The sequence below is a fragment of the Betta splendens genome, chromosome 15 (genome assembly GCF_900634795.4).
Source record: "Betta splendens chromosome 15, fBetSpl5.4, whole genome shotgun sequence".
Classification (NCBI taxonomy): Eukaryota; Metazoa; Chordata; class Actinopteri; order Anabantiformes; family Osphronemidae; genus Betta; species Betta splendens.
In genome coordinates this window covers 12,255,124-12,271,644 of record NC_040895.2, presented here as the reverse complement: position 1 = coordinate 12,271,644, position 16,521 = coordinate 12,255,124, and the positions used below count along the sequence as shown (strand labels likewise).

General features: G+C 49.9%; 1 protein-coding gene across 10 annotated transcripts in view; it reads right to left on the bottom strand.

Annotated features, from left to right (window-relative positions):
- Positions 1-32: 32 nt before the first annotated feature.
- Positions 33-16,521, bottom strand: part of zmiz1a (zinc finger, MIZ-type containing 1a) — a 71,137-nt gene continuing 54,648 nt past the window's right edge. For 4 of the 10 annotated variants that reach the window (XM_029175168.3, XM_029175166.3, XM_029175167.3 and 1 more), the window contains 19 exons: positions 13,535-13,570; positions 8,702-8,837; positions 7,698-7,812; positions 7,386-7,606; positions 7,103-7,304; positions 6,743-7,024; positions 6,465-6,644; positions 6,300-6,368; positions 5,997-6,162; positions 5,755-5,896; positions 5,445-5,655; positions 5,168-5,273; positions 4,875-5,035; positions 4,729-4,796; positions 4,569-4,637; positions 4,210-4,493; positions 3,936-4,123; positions 3,278-3,547; positions 33-3,082 (listed from right to left, as the gene is read on the bottom strand). In XM_029175168.3, coding sequence (XP_029031001.1) covers positions 2,975-3,082; positions 3,278-3,547; positions 3,936-4,123; positions 4,210-4,493; positions 4,569-4,637; positions 4,729-4,796; positions 4,875-5,035; positions 5,168-5,273; positions 5,445-5,655; positions 5,755-5,896; positions 5,997-6,162; positions 6,300-6,368; positions 6,465-6,644; positions 6,743-7,024; positions 7,103-7,304; positions 7,386-7,606; positions 7,698-7,812; positions 8,702-8,837; positions 13,535-13,570 — 3,014 coding nt within the window. In that variant the 3' untranslated portion in view covers positions 33-2,974. Of the gene's footprint in view, positions 3,083-3,277; positions 3,548-3,935; positions 4,124-4,209; positions 4,494-4,568; positions 4,638-4,728; positions 4,797-4,874; positions 5,036-5,167; positions 5,274-5,444; positions 5,656-5,754; positions 5,897-5,996; positions 6,163-6,299; positions 6,369-6,464; positions 6,645-6,742; positions 7,025-7,102; positions 7,305-7,385; positions 7,607-7,697; positions 7,813-8,701; positions 8,838-11,584; positions 13,441-13,534; positions 13,571-15,947 lie in introns of those variants that run through there. The other 6 variants (XM_029175169.3, XM_029175174.3, XM_029175171.3 and 3 more) reach the window with 5 other exon arrangements.

Here is a 16,521-nt window from a genome sequence, read left to right as displayed (position 1 = left end):
CGCCGCTGATGCGTCAAATCACAAGGAGTCCATTAATTGTTTCATCTGAATACATATTTATTAGATAAATATTAGGCTGTCACATCATCTAACTACATACAGATTTGCAAGACTAAAAATCACAATGTTTCTCTGACCAGTTTAGAATATGAAATGATTGTACACAGAATGTACAAAATCAAAGAGACAACTGCCATCTGTTGTGCCAATCACTTCAGATTGTACCTTTATAGCATCTTATGCCAAATTGCATAAAAATTATAAATTTGACAAAATGTTTTTCTTTTTTTTACAAACTGTAAATGTGGAAACAACCCTTAAGAGCCACTCTAAGCTCGATGTCTCCAAGTCCCAATTATACCTCAGCAGGTGTTAATAATTTTGTAGCACCTTTATAAAGTAGACAGGTAATAGAGAAATACACAGCGGTTTAATATTACACGGAGGAAAGTGTCTTTTTTCTTGGAAACCCCACGTGGAGGGGCACATAAAGTATCTTACATAAATGAACAGGCGTGGTTAGAGAGGTCTGCCCAGACGCAATCAAACACATTTTCCCAATTCAATGTCTGACAGGAGGATGCAAGCTTTACAAATTCTAAATACACTATGCACACTCCCCCTGGAGAAAATGAATACATTTCTGTTATCGTGTCTCTATCTGTCATTTACATTATATACATGTTTCCCCTACACCCCCGACCCTCTGGCACAATCTGCCCTGGTTATGGAAGGAGCATTGCCCAACCAAATTTCATCTCACAAGATTAATTGCATTGTCTTTCAAATCACCTTTCCAGCTAAATTTCGAAAGTCTGCAATCAGACCGTACAATTTGTATCATTCGAATTACTAGACGTGATTTTGTGAAAGGTTACAGTTACACACTGTGTAGGGAATTAAAACATCCCGATGGGGCAGTGCATTGTCTTTAACAAAGAAACCAACAGACAAACATACAAAACAAACAAACAAACAAACAAACAAACAACATCTGATCCTTCAACTGTGTTATATGCAGGTCATTTGATTAAGACCAGTGAAGCCACAATTGGTTGTTCAATCAGATTACAACGGGGGGGATTTCATGTGACAACATATAGTTTAAGTTGATAGAATGTACTGCATAAAACCGTGTAAACCAAATCATACCAGTAATAAAAACACTGGACAAAAACATTAACTTAAAAAAAATGGAACTCGTACAAGATGAGATGAAAATACACAAATCATGTTTACACATTTTTCTCAGTATGCTTATAAAAACTCATTATTAGGCCTCCAAAAATAAAAGATTTTGCACATTCTTTCTTTAAATAAAAAGGACGAGCTCATTTGTGGCGATAATAATAAAGCGAATGACTCTTAGAGCTGCTTTCGCCACAGCGGACGGAAACAATAACGCGCATTTCCGGCTGCATAATTCAAATGCTCCTTTTCATCGTTGCGTTGTCGCAGGGGGGAAGTGGAAAACTGTACGCGACACACAGCCAGTGAGAGTGCATCGAAATCTGTTACAATTTTGGACTGGGAAGGGATTGTGTGTGTGTATGTGTATTCTTTGACAGACATACGGTACCATGTAGTTGCCAGTAATAGATAGATAGGTACAGTACTGCACAGTCACAAAGTATTCACAAAGGGTATTTACAACAGTTCTGGAAACACTGTTGGATCATGCAGGATGTTTTTTACCCCAGAAAGCTGAAGTTGGACAGTAACAAAAGGAAAAAACGACACGGTCACACAGACGTTTAAAATACAGATTTAAAAGCTTCTGTAGGAGGTTGAAATCCTGCTCTTCCCCTCATTAAATGTGAGGAATAGACTTTGGTGATGTGTTTCTGATTACCCTTAAATACAGGACACAGATAAAACACAGAAAATGACAACCATAGAGGAAAACTACGAGTGTGAAGTAAAAGAATAAGTAGAAACCAGGAGCGGAGCTGATTTAAAGCACGGTTAGTCTGGACAAAGACAAAAGGAGCCTTTGGCACACGGACACTCAAAGGAAGAGAAAAGAGCGAAAGAGCGTGGTGAGGATGAGCAGAACATTACTATGAGCACAACTGCAGACTAGTTGGAGGAGAAATGAGACGGTGAAATGTTCTTCCTTCATCTGTCTCATTAACACACACACATGCACGCACACACATGCACACACACACGCACGCACACACACAAACACAAACGCACACACACAAACACACAAACACACACACACACACACACACACACACACACACACACACACACACACACACACACACACACACACACACACACACACACACACACACACACACATAATATTGCACAACATGGGCTCGTTTCCTTTGTTGACACCGAAGGACGTTTTAATTTGCTCTCACAGCGCTTTGATTCTTGTGACTTCTTCACACACACCAGACGCACACACACACACACACACACTAAAAGCCTGGGGGGGTGGGGGTCAAAGAGCATGTGCCAAAGTGTTGGAAGAACACATTTAAATAGGATAAAAACAGTTACAAAACGATGATTTTTTTCCCCTCTGATTCTTTTCTTTTTTCACAAGATGACAATAAAAAAAACAAATAAAAAGAAAGCTACAACATGTCTCGTAGAGCCCACACAGGCTCCTGTCTCCCCCGTGTTGATACACATGATGATTAGCTGCACAGTTTTCAGTATGTTTTACTTTAGTGCCTGCCGACATGGCTGTAAATGTGTAAATGGTGTGTTTAAGTCAGAGGCGGTAGCAACTGGTGCGTGGAATCTTTACAAGAGGCAAAAAGGCAAAACGGGAGTGTTGGGGGGGGTGAGAGGCGTTCCTGCTTTCTCCCTCGGAGTCTTCCCCAAACGAGACGCCTCCTTTCTTACGCGGCGCACTGTCTGCTGCGTGCGTGTGAGCACAGAGCGCTGGCTGAGGTGTCGATAGTGGGTCTGTGACGTGTCTGTGGACGGACGGGGCCGACGCACCGGGGGGCTAATTGTTCTCGAAGAGGGAGAGGAGGTCGTCGTTGCTGTTGGCGGGGAGGTCGGGGGGGTCCAGGTAGGACAGCAGCTCGTCTGGGTTGGCCAGCTCCGGAAGCAGCTGCAGACAGAAGAGCAGACCGCAATGAGTTGCGAAGCTGCACTAGGCGGCCTGAGACATATTTATCTGTGCGATGCTGGATGACAGCGAGAGTCCAATGCAGAGAGAGCCCAGAGCAAAGAGATGAGAGCGGTCGCAGCCGACAACGTTAGCTGTTAACAGGTAGCTTATGATGCACAAAGCAGACACACTTACATCCAGGGAGGGTTCGGGCATTTCCTGGGCTCCCGGACCCATGGGCCCGTCTGAGGAGGGGTTAAAGTTCAGATCGCTGTGGGGGAGGCTGTTCTGCCCGGGCTGCTGAGGTTGCGACGTGCGAGGCGGCTGCGACGGCTGGCCGCCGTGATGCAAGGGCGGCCCTGACTGGCCGCCGTGATGCAAGGGCGGCCCTGACTGGCCGCCGGGGTGGGGAGACGCATGCAAGCTCTGCTGCATGGAGTTATGGGACTGATCGGGGTGCGACATCTGCAGGCGCAGGAGGGAGACAGGAAGCGAGAGAGGTGCAGAGTGAGAAATAAAGTCAAAGGGAGACAGAGGATGGAGGAGAGGGGTGTTAGGGAGGCGAGGGGGGGAGAGAAGCTAAATGAGTCCCAGCGTGAATAATATGGAACAGGCCTCGTAAATGGAAGCTGTGATCGGCAGACGTGTACAGCAACATTTTACGGTGACATGAGCATGTGAGCGCAACTGAGCACACATGCTGGCTGGAGGCTCAGGCTGCACCTTGGTCAGATAATGAGCCTGAGCCTAGTGTTTCAGTACTAAGGCAAAATGACTTCACTTCATCATATTTCTATACTATTTAAAAAAAAAGTATTTTCAAAGCCAGGGAAGATTTTGTGATCCCACTTACTGCATCATTCATGCCGTGATTAAGGGGCTTGTCCTGGGAGAGGAGTCCACCTGGTGCATCTGGGGGGTGGGACAGCTGGGGGGCATGGATGAAGTCACTCATAGGGGGCCCACCCCCTCCTCCGCCGCCGCCACCAGAGGGGGTCCCGTGGGGAAAGTCGAAATTCCCCTGGCCATGGTAAGCGTTGCCTTCAAGGACCAAAGAGGAGATAAGTTGGTTTTTGCCGACGTGTTTGATGAAACTACTGTTGCACACACTGGTTGCTCTTCATTACCTGCCCCTGGGTATTCCCCCCCGTTGCCACTAGCGTGCTGTCCAGGGTGCGAGGGATACGGCACCGGGCCCGGCGCGGGGCCGGGTCCGGACCCCGGGCCGGGGCCGGGCCCTAGCTGGGCGATCATGTCCATCACATTGGGCATGGTCATCTGACTGGGGCTCATGCTCTTGAAGCGCTTGGCCAGCGGCCCGTCGGGGTCCTCCTTGATGTGTAGCTCAGACTTTATAGGAACGGGTCGCCAGCTGCACGTCGGGTCTATGGTGACTTCCTCAAACTCTGAACTGTTGGAGGAAAACCCCTTGTTTTACTCCTGAATTTACACGTGAAAGTGTTGAGCTGAAAGAGAGGAAACCTACTTTTGGATGGCATTGAGGATTCCCCACATGTACTGGTCAACCTCCAGGCCTTCTAACAACGCTGTTTTACTGACAGACGACAGAACGGAGCATATAGTTCACCAGAGATCATCTTCATCAATGAAAAAGAAAGAGGCAAACACACAAACTCTCGACCTACTTGCACACAGGACACCTCCACGTCCCCCTCTCACAGTTCAGCTGCAAGTAGGACTCCAGGTCAAAGCACTGTGGACAGAAAGGCAGCGGGTGTTATGGGATGCGCTCATCTCTCATGGACAGCGAGGGTTCACTCTTAACACTCACCTGCACGTGTTTGCAGTCGTGCCCCCGCGCGGGCAGCTGGATGCGTCGGAAGGTGATGGGACATTTCAGCGACACTTTGATGGCCGTCTGCTCCACGCCGTCCTCTCCGTTGAGGGTGGTGCTGCCTGTGGAGGCTGCCACGCTGCTGAAGTTCCTCTTAACTGAAGAAAAACAAAGACAAAGGCGGTCAGCATTTGCAGGTGTATACTTTAAGGCCTATTTAGAAGGGAAACGGGTAATTAAGATGCATTAAGTCGCGTGTTAATTTCGCTGGGAGGCAAAACGAGCCGTACTCTTGGTGATGCAGTGTTCTGCAGGAAGGAGCCTCTTCTTCAGGAGCCCCTGGAGGACGGATCGCACAGATGGCCTGTGGACCAGCTGCAGCACAAACAGGTGGGACTGCGGAGCAGAGCGGCAGAACGCAAGTTAGCGCCGACAGCTGAAGCTGCGAACTAATCGGCGCGGCGTCTACTGTAAATCACCCGTGTGAGGATCATCCCCCTCGATGTGTCTGATGAAATAATTACACCGCTGCACTGACAGTAGCGCGCGGGCGCGGCGTCTACTCACGCAGCAGCAGGCGGTCACTGTGATCTGGATGGTGTTCCTCCCGGGCTGGCACACGTGCTTCAGGTGCAATGGCTTGTGGGAGGTTTTGTTGTCCCCCCTCTCGATGGTGAGCGGCGTGGCGTTGACGCTGACCTGGACAGAGGCCGGCCAGTTGGTGTTCATCTGCCTGTCCTCATGGTGGTAGCACTTGAACTGCAGCTCGAGGTCCGACCTGTGAGCCCAGCAAGTCGACGGAGGGTTTTATAAATAGCTTTAAAAGCTCCCCTTAAAACACAGCCGGTGCGGATGGAGAAGTGATGGCTGCTTCTACCTCCACATGAGGGTCTGGTGGACGGAGGGTCGAAGGTGGAAGACGTGGTTGCTCACAGCCAGGTTGTGCTCCAAGCGGAAGGGCTCCAGCACCACTCCGTCCCTGACTGGGAACGTCAGCCTCAGCTCCTCGTTGGGGTTGGCTGGGACAGAGAGGGGAATAACAGACAGCAGCCTTTAATGTAAAATCGCTAAAGTCATACAACGCGGAACTTAAGGCCTGAAAGCCGTGCGGCTACTCACTCGGAGGGGGTGGAAGTGCTGTCATATTTGGTTTCATGTCGGGCGGGAAAGGGGGCTTCACATCCTGGTTTGGCGACAGGTAGGGGGGAATGCTGCTGCCTGGGGTCATAGGGGGTGTGGGGTTTCCAGGGACCGGGGAGTGGGGGTAGTTACCGGGCCTGTGGGGCTGTAAAAGGCAGGAAAAGTGCAATAATGAAAACATCTGTAAGACTAATTTCACATACGTACAGATTTTGCAGAAAGGTCGTGGCATGCTACGGTTAACAAGGGGAACTGGTTTCTTTATGGGAATTAAAGACATACCCCATTGCCTTGCCCGTAGGAGTAGCCACCTCCAGAGAAGTTGGTGCTCTGGCCGTTGAAAGGCTCTTGCTGTAAAAGGAGCAAAAAAAACCATCATCATTTTGACACAGTCCCCTATACTGTAGCACTGGATACACAGCACAGAGCCGTGTCTGGCTAGCAGACCTTATAATACTGGCCCAAGGGCATGCCAGGCGGGTACTGTCCTTGGCCCTGCTGCGCCGGCATCCTCTGGCCGGGGTAGTTGGGAGAGGGCAGCGGCCTGGAGGCGTTCGACGTGGGGTACTGCCCTTGCTGCGGCGGGAACTGACTGTTCGGCCCATACTGTTGGCCGCCGTAGCTCGACTGGGGGAAAGAAGGAGGCGATGCACACGTACGTTAGGGGAAGCATGACATGACATGCAACCTGGAGGTTGTTTGGATGATCGGCTGCTTGCGCTCACCTCCCCGGGGTACGGCCTCTTCATCCCCTGCATGGGCATGCCCTGCCGGGGTCCGCTGGGATAGCCCTGCTGAGGCATCCTCTGGCCGTGCGCTCCAAAAGGCCCCATACCTGGAGTTCGAGCCTGGTTCATCCCCATGGGAGGCCCACTCATGTTGGGGTTGTTCATGGCTGATCCCATGCCGGCTGGATTCATGCCACCGGGGGGCCCTCGTGGGCCTGGCTGGTTCATGAACTGGCTATTGTAGGCCTGAGTTGGACCCATTTGGAAGGATGAACACATCTGCAGGCAAGACAGGAAGTTTCACTTAGAAACCAGCTAGTGGCTGGACAACAGGTGGTCAGCAGGTGCGACCTGTACCTGTCCGTACTGGTTCATCTCTTTGTTCTGGGTCTCCTGCAGAGCTGCCACCGTAGCGGTCGCCGTGGCCGTCGCCGTAGCAGCGGCCGCGGCGACGGCAGCTGCCGCGGCGGCAGCGGCCGGTTGCGTGAAGTCGCCGGGAGGACGTGTGTGGGACGTCATGCCCATGCCTCCTGGAGGGGCGTTGGGACCCCCGGAATAACTGCAGAACACACAGATTGAACATTTTAGTCAGAGTCGTAACATTTTTGGGGCGGGATTGGTTGAAAAGAGCCTGGTGTACCTCCCACTGTATCCTCCAGGACCTGCAGGGTAGCCAGGCCGGCCGTACATGCCCTGCTGCATGTACGGCTGTGTGGAGCCTCCCTTGTTGGGGAACTGTTGCTGTTGAGCACTGAACTGAGGTGAGTTGAGCCCCGCCGCGCTGGCTGACATATTCGATGCCATAGGGTTAGCGCCAGGGTTCATGGGGTTATTGCTGTTTGCCATCGGGTTACCCAGCACCTGCAGGAAACGAAGCATCCGTCACGTTGGGTCAACACAGACAGAGGCATGGCTTCATTCTGTGTTCCATCCAGTCTGGACGCGGACGTACCTGACTCTGTGACGTGTTGGTTACGCCCCACACTGTTGTGACCACAGACAACGACCCAGGGGGCTGATTGGTGTTTTGTTGCCAGGGGACAGAGTCATAAGGAAAGGATCCATCACTGGAAAGTAGACCAGAAACAAACATGAGCCTGGTTCCAACTTAAGCCAAGCCAAGAGAAGATTGCACAGAATGCCGGCGGTGTTAAATGTCCGTCCAAAAGGAGAAGAATCTGGGAATTGTTAGGCAACTGGGAATGCTTGGCACCGGGTTTCAAAACATGTCTTCAGCCAGGATGTCTGAGGTTGGCTGCACGGAGAGATGAGCGAACATGCTACAAATGAGCGGATGAGGAGACGAACGTAAAATAATCACTGGTTTCTCCAAGTTGCTGATAAGTCTCTGGGTTTAGACAGGCGGCGCGACGCAGCGGGGCAGTTACACGCAATAAACAAGCCGAGGCTCGGTGGTAGCAGGCTAGTGGCCAGTGGAGTGGGGAAAAACACTGCTGTTTTTGGACGGCGGCTTGTTTTCGCTGTGAGGTTAGCTTTTTGGAAGGGACGGCGTGTTCAATATTTCCTCATTAAGGCACAACATCATTCCAAGATCCTCAGAGGAGAGGAACACGACTCTTGGCCAAGTCCGGGTTTTCTTCGAGAGTGAGAGAGAAGAGGCGTGAGCACAGAGTGTTCTCCATTACTTCCCCGCTCTCTCCCTCTTGACTCACCCCCCAACACCCCACATCACCCCAGATAGAGCCTCTGGCTCTTCTCCAGAATTCTCTGCCTCTTGAAATGTGCTTTACGTGAGAGCTGAACTCCAGATAATATCTTATAGGCTCTGTTGGACACTAAGTGAACCCAGGTGAACTTTCCAAAACTGTCGAGGTTAAGAATCTTTTATTGCATTTCACTCCTTACATTGTGGCTGCAGAAATAAAACAACAATATCGGCGATAAGAAGAGCGAGAGCGCTTTGGGAGCGGAGCTGAGGAGACGCTCCCCACTGACCTGTGTGTGAGGCCGGGTTTCATGCCGCTCATGCTGGGCTGCATGGGGACTTTCCCCTGCGGTTCGTTCTGCCTGTTCTTCTGGTGACGCAGCAGGAGCAGGCGACCGAGCTCCTCGCACCACGACGACAGCAGGGCTGCGAGGGAAAACACACAAAGCCGCACATATGTTAAAGGTTCTGAGCGCGTGAATTAACAGAACTTCAAACAGCTGGATGCCGGATTGTGCTGTTTTTAACTTCACTTATAAAACAGGTTTAAATGTCAGACTCTGATGAACAGATTTACGCTGTCAGGAGTCTCAGCAGTGGACCGGACTGAACTGTATGCGTGTGTCCAGAGCTATTAAGGCCTGAAGTTATTTCTAAAGCCTCCAGGGGGCAGCCTAGCTCTATAAACCTGCATCGATTGTTTCCCTGTGTAGATTTCACAATACTTATATCACACCGCCTCTACCTGCAGCGCGAGATGTAAACTGAAATCTATCTCGAACACAAAGGCCTCCCAGCTCCTTCTGCCACATGGAGGGAAGGGTTCTAACGAAGCACGAGGGCCAGACGCAGACAGAGCGATGAGGTTGCAGATATGATCTATGTAGGAAGTAAGAGGCTGCGATATCGCTTCCTCTGCTCATCAGCAGCACTCGATTCGTCTCGACAAGCCCCGTGTGTGGGGAAACTGAAACAGAGCGCAGGCTCCACTGCCTTCATGAAGACAGCGACGGTGTCAGGATATTGTTTCTCTTCGGCCAATATTATTTGATTTTTATTTTTTCCCACAACGCCAATCAACGAGGCTTCCTTGAATCAATGACAGTTTTGTGGCTCCTTCTTTCAACACACTGAGTTTGAGTTTAAAAAAGAAAGGTTATAGTGTTCAGTAATGCCTTTAATAATTTATGCTAACACTATTTTTAGCCCTGTAGACCCAGATCCATCAGCTCTAAGAAAGTGCTGCTACCAGGTTTGGGGTTTCAAGAAGTACAATTCTTTAAATCTGCCCTGAAGAAATCCAGTCGGGCTGAATGTGCGATACTAAAATTACACAGGAATGCGAAGGTCTACACAAACGTAAATATCAAACGCGTGTCAAAATGTCAAGCAGATTAAATAACAAGAAGAAATATCAAAACAAAAAGAGAAGCGTCGACCTGCGACTTTGAACTTGTCTGTGAATTCACTCTAAACTTCCCGGGCTAATCGTGTGAATGATTAACGTCAGGTCTGATGAGTTACAATTCACACGCCAAGCCTGACGAAGAGGAGGAGGAAGAAGACGGGGAGGGAGTGGAGAAGAAAACAGAGGAGTGGTAGCACTTTCTTCTGGAGGGTGGAGAGAGCCAAGCCTCCTAGTTAGAGAAGAATTATTCCACCCTGCCATTACACAGAGCTTATCTCTACACTAAATCACCACCTCCGCACGAGGGACTGTCTGCACAACTGGCAACCCACCATTTAGGCGTAAAGAGATGGAGTCACTGTGTGAGAGCCACAGAAACCGAGGAGGGAGAGGGACGACTCATCATGTCAGCGCGGCTCTGAGCCGCTGCGTCCAACAACCTGCAACGGCCAGGAGTCCTTTGTAACCGGCGAGGGCCCGGGTACAGATGCATACAGTAGCCCTGTTTTCACCCCTACCGACACCATCACAGCCACCGTAGGCCCGTCTCCCATACTTTACACAGCACATCCCTCTAAATAGTATCGATCAGTCAGTGTGAACTATGATTAATTACCACGTAAATGTCACTGACGGAGGAGCAGACGCCAAGAGCACGGGCGACCGAGCCAACGAAAAGAGTCCCCTCATGCCGACTCAATGGTAAACGTGGCTTCAGCTCGTACAGTACGGTGGATACGCACAGGATGCAGCGGCAGCTCTGCAGCGCCTCAGTGCTGCTCCACGGCGTGTTGACGTGAAGGTTTGCAGTCATGTAAGAAAGTGGGGACAGCGGGGCGGAGCTGGAGTGTGAAACAATAGGATTTTTGGGGTCTTCTTCATCTTCTCCTCTGAAGTCTTAATGTTTCTGCCTTTAGGGGCCTGTGACTTGGCATCTTACAGGTGTTTTTTTAAATATGGAAACTACTCAGACATGCATGCCATCTGTGTTTGGACACACTGAAAGGTGTATTAACCACATTTAAAGGAAGCCACTAGATCCCACAGACGCCCTGGAGACTAATGTCACCATTACCTTTAAAGGGAAAGTAGAGGCATCCACCCAAAAACAGCCGAACATGTGGCCGGTTAGAAAAAGGACAAGCATGAAGTGATCTTTTAGAAAATCCACTTGGAACATTCCCATTTCTCAGAAGCCGGGGGCTTTTAATCAAGTAATGCCCATGGACACGCGGGCCGTCCTCACTCAGGCTGCAGTTAATGCCGTGTGGCTGACTGATAGTAGGAGCCCCGGCTCATTCGCACGTCACCCCGGCTCCTCCGGGAGCAGCAGGGAGGGAGTGCAGGGCCTAGTAAACGGCTGCAGGGCCCATTAACTAATGACAGAGTGCGTGTACGACTCCTCTTTTACAAGGAAGCCCCGGTGCTAATTACTATGAACTCCGGCGGCGTGCACACGACTCTGTGCGGCAGGCGCCTGCCGCAGAGCAGATCGTTTGCCAGGTAAATCAGAGTGCAACATATCAGATTTGGGTCAGTCGCCTGGGATGCTGTAAAAAAAGCTGGAGACCGGCCCAACCGGAGGTGATATTTATCAAGCTAGCCCAAACTGTGCAAGCAAAACATGTCAAATGGGAATCTACAAGTGCTCGATTCAACTTTACCCGTCACGTGGCCCGGTAAAACTACTAGGGCAGAACATGGCACGGTTCTGTGCCAGCGTGTGTCAAAATGCCAGTAATAGAGCGAACCTGCAGCCACTCACACTATTTCAGTGGGTGCAAAGTGATTTCCTCTTGCTATGATATCCTCTGTGGTTAAAAGGGCAGCAGACGTCAACAAGCACGGAGCACAATGCAACCGAGAGCCGCGTGTTTGTGCCAGTGCTGGCGTTCTAGTGTGTTTCCATGGCTTTGCCTGGCTCCAGATCCCCGATATGGCATCAACACGTTCTACTAACACTAAAACACTTAAAACAAGGGCGGCATTAAAAAGAAACCAGCAAGATACAGCGATACATACGTTCAACTGGGCTCTGTCCGATAAAACAACCACAAAGGAACAGCTGTGATCTCTGAACGCTATCAGAGAAGGGCGCCTCCAGGTGTTTTAGTTCTTATTGCCTTTTGGAAGAAACAAAGATGGTGTGTCTCCACTGTTCTCTGAGCAGAATATCAAGGATGCGCCAGGTAAAGTGCATTAGCAAAAACCAGGTGGATCTGCTATAATAAAAGAGGAAGAAAAAACGTTGCTGCTGCTGATTTTTGGCCTCTGGCTTTGTCTTTTAAACTGTGGAGACGCTGTGGAGAGCAAAGCAACCACAGTTTAACTGACATTCGTCTGAGGGAACAAACCCATTGATACAATGCACTCCACTGAAATTGAGTGCAGGAGCGGTGCACCTGTTTCCTCTTAAGAATGCAATTACAGCCCCAAACCTGCACTAAGCTACGATGACTGTTAATGAGACATTACTGATGTGTCATCATGTGGCAAGACTTCATTTAAATGCTTGAGTTTGACACTAAAGTTAAAAATGGTTCTAACAATAATGTGACTGCTGAAGCCTCATTTAGACTGATAATAATATATTATTTATATAAATATATAATAATAATATAAGGACCTGGGACAGTGAAGGATGAACCTGGAGGTTCTATATACTGGAGTATTTGCATGTAATATATACATTTACATGTTTAATATATTTGATTCATTAATGGTCCAATGCACATCCCTGTTTCCAGATGACACGTCTTCACTTAATCTCTCAAGTCCTGGAATCACCAAAAGCATTGGTCACATGCATGCAGCTCCACTGAGGTTTGGTTGACAACACAGTCAAAAGAGAAAATACCACATTAGAAATGATACTTTCTGAACATGAACACTGCAGCACTAGACATAAAGCCTTCTGAGACAATGTGTGGGATGATAAAAAGAAGCAATTTATAATAGATATCATTGGCAGAGCTCTGTAAAACACTGGCAGGTAGCTCTATGCTGTGTGGGTATAAAATATTATGCAAAAGACGAATATGGAGGGGATATAAAATCCTGTGAAATAAATAAAAAAAGTCATGCTTTTTTTGCAGGAGTGTGATGGAAGCAGTTTAAGCAGTCAATGATATCCCCCATCCTGCCCCCTCTCTGTTCAGCCAACTTCTTCCAAGAGAAGAGCATATCGAATGGGCTTTAGTCTCAACAGCTTGGAGGCAGAACAACTCAAACATGCCCTGCAGAGAGACAGCTCTGTGTCACAAATCACACTCAGCCAAAGCCAGACCTTTAATGTAACTGCTCGCACGTCAGCATAATCCAAATCTGAAAAGGCACCTGACTTGAAACGTGCTGCTTCGTCTCGTTACTCATTAAATTAGTCATTCGCTTTCCATAATTGTTTTGTCTGTTGTCTTTGGTAAAACGAACACGTTTTACGTTCTGGCTGGTTTAACAGAATTTTCGTCCATGACCTCTGGCGATACACCAGACATGAGGACGGAGCGGGGAGAGGATGGATGGGAAGGATGCTAGACAGAGGACAAGTGGAGATGGAGGGAGTGGGCAGATCCCCTCCTCCCCAGGACACGTGTGTGTGTGTGTGTGTGTGTGTGTGTGTGTGTGTGTGTGTGTGTGTGTGTGTGTGTGTGTGTGTGTGTGTGTGTGGGTCACAAGCCAAAGAGATGCTGCAGCCCAGAAGGGAGGGTAGCTCTACCTGAGTCACTCTGACATCTCCTGCAGGTGCTGGTTTCTGTGGGGTTCAAATTACACATTTTTAAATGGGGCAGAATTAGGAGAATCAGCAAGAACACAAACAGAATGCAGTATGAACCGAAGCTGCGGAACCTCAGAGCTCGGCTGGGAAGAGGAGGGATCTCAGCCGCAAAAGAACAAACAGACAGTTGATGCATTTCCTACATCCAATCGAACTGTGCTTGGTCACGAACTCAACATTCATAAGAGCTTTAATCTCGCACCAGAGATGTGAAGCACATGATCTCATCAAAGTCAACTTCCACATTAAAATTAAATGTAATTATTTACTTATTAGAGAATAATTTATTATAATAATTTATTAATTTGTTGCTTAGACAATGTCTCTACTTCACATGGACGCTGTGCTTTAAAAAATCAGCTACTCAGCTACAGGTTGGCTTTGGGTGCATCTGTTGTGACGGGGGCTGAGGCATCGACCTGTGTTTGACCCACATCCTGCCCGGTTCAGGTGGCCCGGCGTATCTGCGTCAGATGCCCTGTGAGTCAGCACCTCCCTGCTAGGAGTCCAAGGGGTGGGGGGGGCGCTCCCACAAACACTCACCACCCTCGGCGCATATGCTCGCACGCCCGTCCGCGTCTGACTCACGCTGGGTCACACACGGAGCAAACAGGGATCACACATCAGCACGCGGCCACGTGGAAACAAGGACCAAGTGGGAGCGGTGGAAGAAGGCGCTCACCACTGGAGCGGAACTACAGCAGCAGACGCCACATGTCTAATCAGAACCACACACACTGGTTGCATGGTTTCATCATCAGGGCGAAAACACCAGCAAGAATCCCCAGATTTTCTGGAGGCGCTCTGATTGAAATGTGACCGACCTCACACTGTGACCCTTTCACAGGTGGTTCCGCGAAGGAAGCATGAGCCACGAGGAGGTGTGAAACCAGACGCGGAAGTGATTAACGAGGCCGAGGTAAACCCTGAAACGCGTCCGGCAAGAACGCCGCATCAGCCCGTCCGACCACAAATCCCATCACTCCTCCAGCGACACTTTTACTGGACTCGGCCGCTCGCTGTCAGTGGGAGGAGGGAGTGGTCGAAAGCACAGCAATGATTCACAGAAGAAGCAGAAACACGCTGCAAAACAAAACAAAACACACACACACACACACACACAGGCCGCACACGTAGAGTCTAAAAGTCAAATGCCGTGAATGAGTCACCGAGCGGCCTGATGGGAAGTCACGGGAGTTCACCAGAGTGCGAAGCCTTACAGCCGTAGGGGGAGGAACGGGGGAGAGAGAGAGTTGGGTGAGGATGGTTTCACTGTGTGATGCAGCGCTTTCTATGGGAGATCGTCCCATTATTGTTTGTCAAACCGAGCCGAATGATGTGCAGCATCCCTCGGATTTCACTGCCTGGCTGCCCTTTACACAGGAAGTGGTGGTTCCCTTTATGAAGCACATGTCTTTGAAATATGAAGCGGGCCCCCGCCCCCCACAACCCCCCACCCCACCCCCGCCCCCCCCCTTCTGTCCTAACGAGTGGACAGGCGGACAGACTCTGGCTCTGAGCACAGGTCAACAGCTTAAAAAAAGAGTCCACGCTGGAAAAGTGGGTCACGGAAGCGCACACACTGAACATAAAACATCTATATGTGAGGCCGTATAGTCAGAGAGTCAGAAAACGAAGCACAACACACACATCTTGCCTCCTCAGCACATCCCAGCACTATTTTTAACCAGCATGACGCTGACTTTAAGTCTAAGCACGGCTGAAAAATGTAAACTCATCTCATTTAAACTCTATGGATGTCCAGTCTAAAAGCAGAAGCAGAGGCATCGCCTGCGATCACTGTCTCACAAACGTGAATAAGTTAACAGCTGCACTGCTAGCTGTCCAACCGGCGCCCGCTGGTGAACACACACACACACACACACACACACACACACACACACACACACACACACACACACACACACACACACACACACACACACACACACACACACACACACACACACACGGCAGCATGTAGGTCAAGCTGTGGTCAGCTGATCTGCCCTGATGCCGTTTCGTGTGCGCGTGGACGGGGCTCCAGTCCGCCGGACGGCGATGTCACGGCGCCAGTCAGAGCAAGAGCCCCCCCACACAAACACACACACCCGCCTAAACCCGAGAGTGAAACCCAGCAGGCTCGGCGGTTCAACTGTAAATCAACTTTTCACGTGTCCTCCCATAACCCCCCGGTCCCCTCTGTGTGACGTTCACAGTCAAATTATGTACAGTAGCCACACACACACGCACACACACACACACACACACACACACACACACACACACACACACACACACACACACACACACACACACACACACACACACACACACACACACACACACTTACCCACAGCCAAGAGTCCCTGCACATCTCATCTCATTGCCTTCATAGTGCAGAGAAAAGACTCGAGTGTCACAAACGCTCGCGTTCCCTCAGAGGCCAGTGGCAACTCTCAGAGCCTGTGCTGCTTCCAAGCCTCCTGCCTGCGTCTTATCACTCTCACTCTCTGCACATCTCCCTTACTGTGCTCACTCTTCCTTTATTACTTCCCCTCTTCTCTGCCGTCTTTCCACCCCCCCCCCTCCTTTTTTTTCCTCTTCTTGCTCGCTCTCTTCCTTTTCCTTCCCCTTCTCTGATGTGTCTTTCTCCCTTGTCCAGCGTCTGCACAATGCACATCAATTATTCAAAGGCAGTCTCCCGGTTTCTCCGGCTTATCCAATCAGAGCGGGTCTCCGCGCTAATGGGCTCCTGCTGTACCTGCTGCCGGCTCCAGCGCACTCTCGAGACAGCGGGGTGGAGGGGGAGGCGGGTGGTGGGGGGAGAAAAAGACAGAGGGAGCAAAGGAGACAGCCCAGGAGGAGGGAGGATGAGAAGAAGCGATAGAGCGAGAAAGAGCGGCAGGAGGAGAGATAGCGACGCT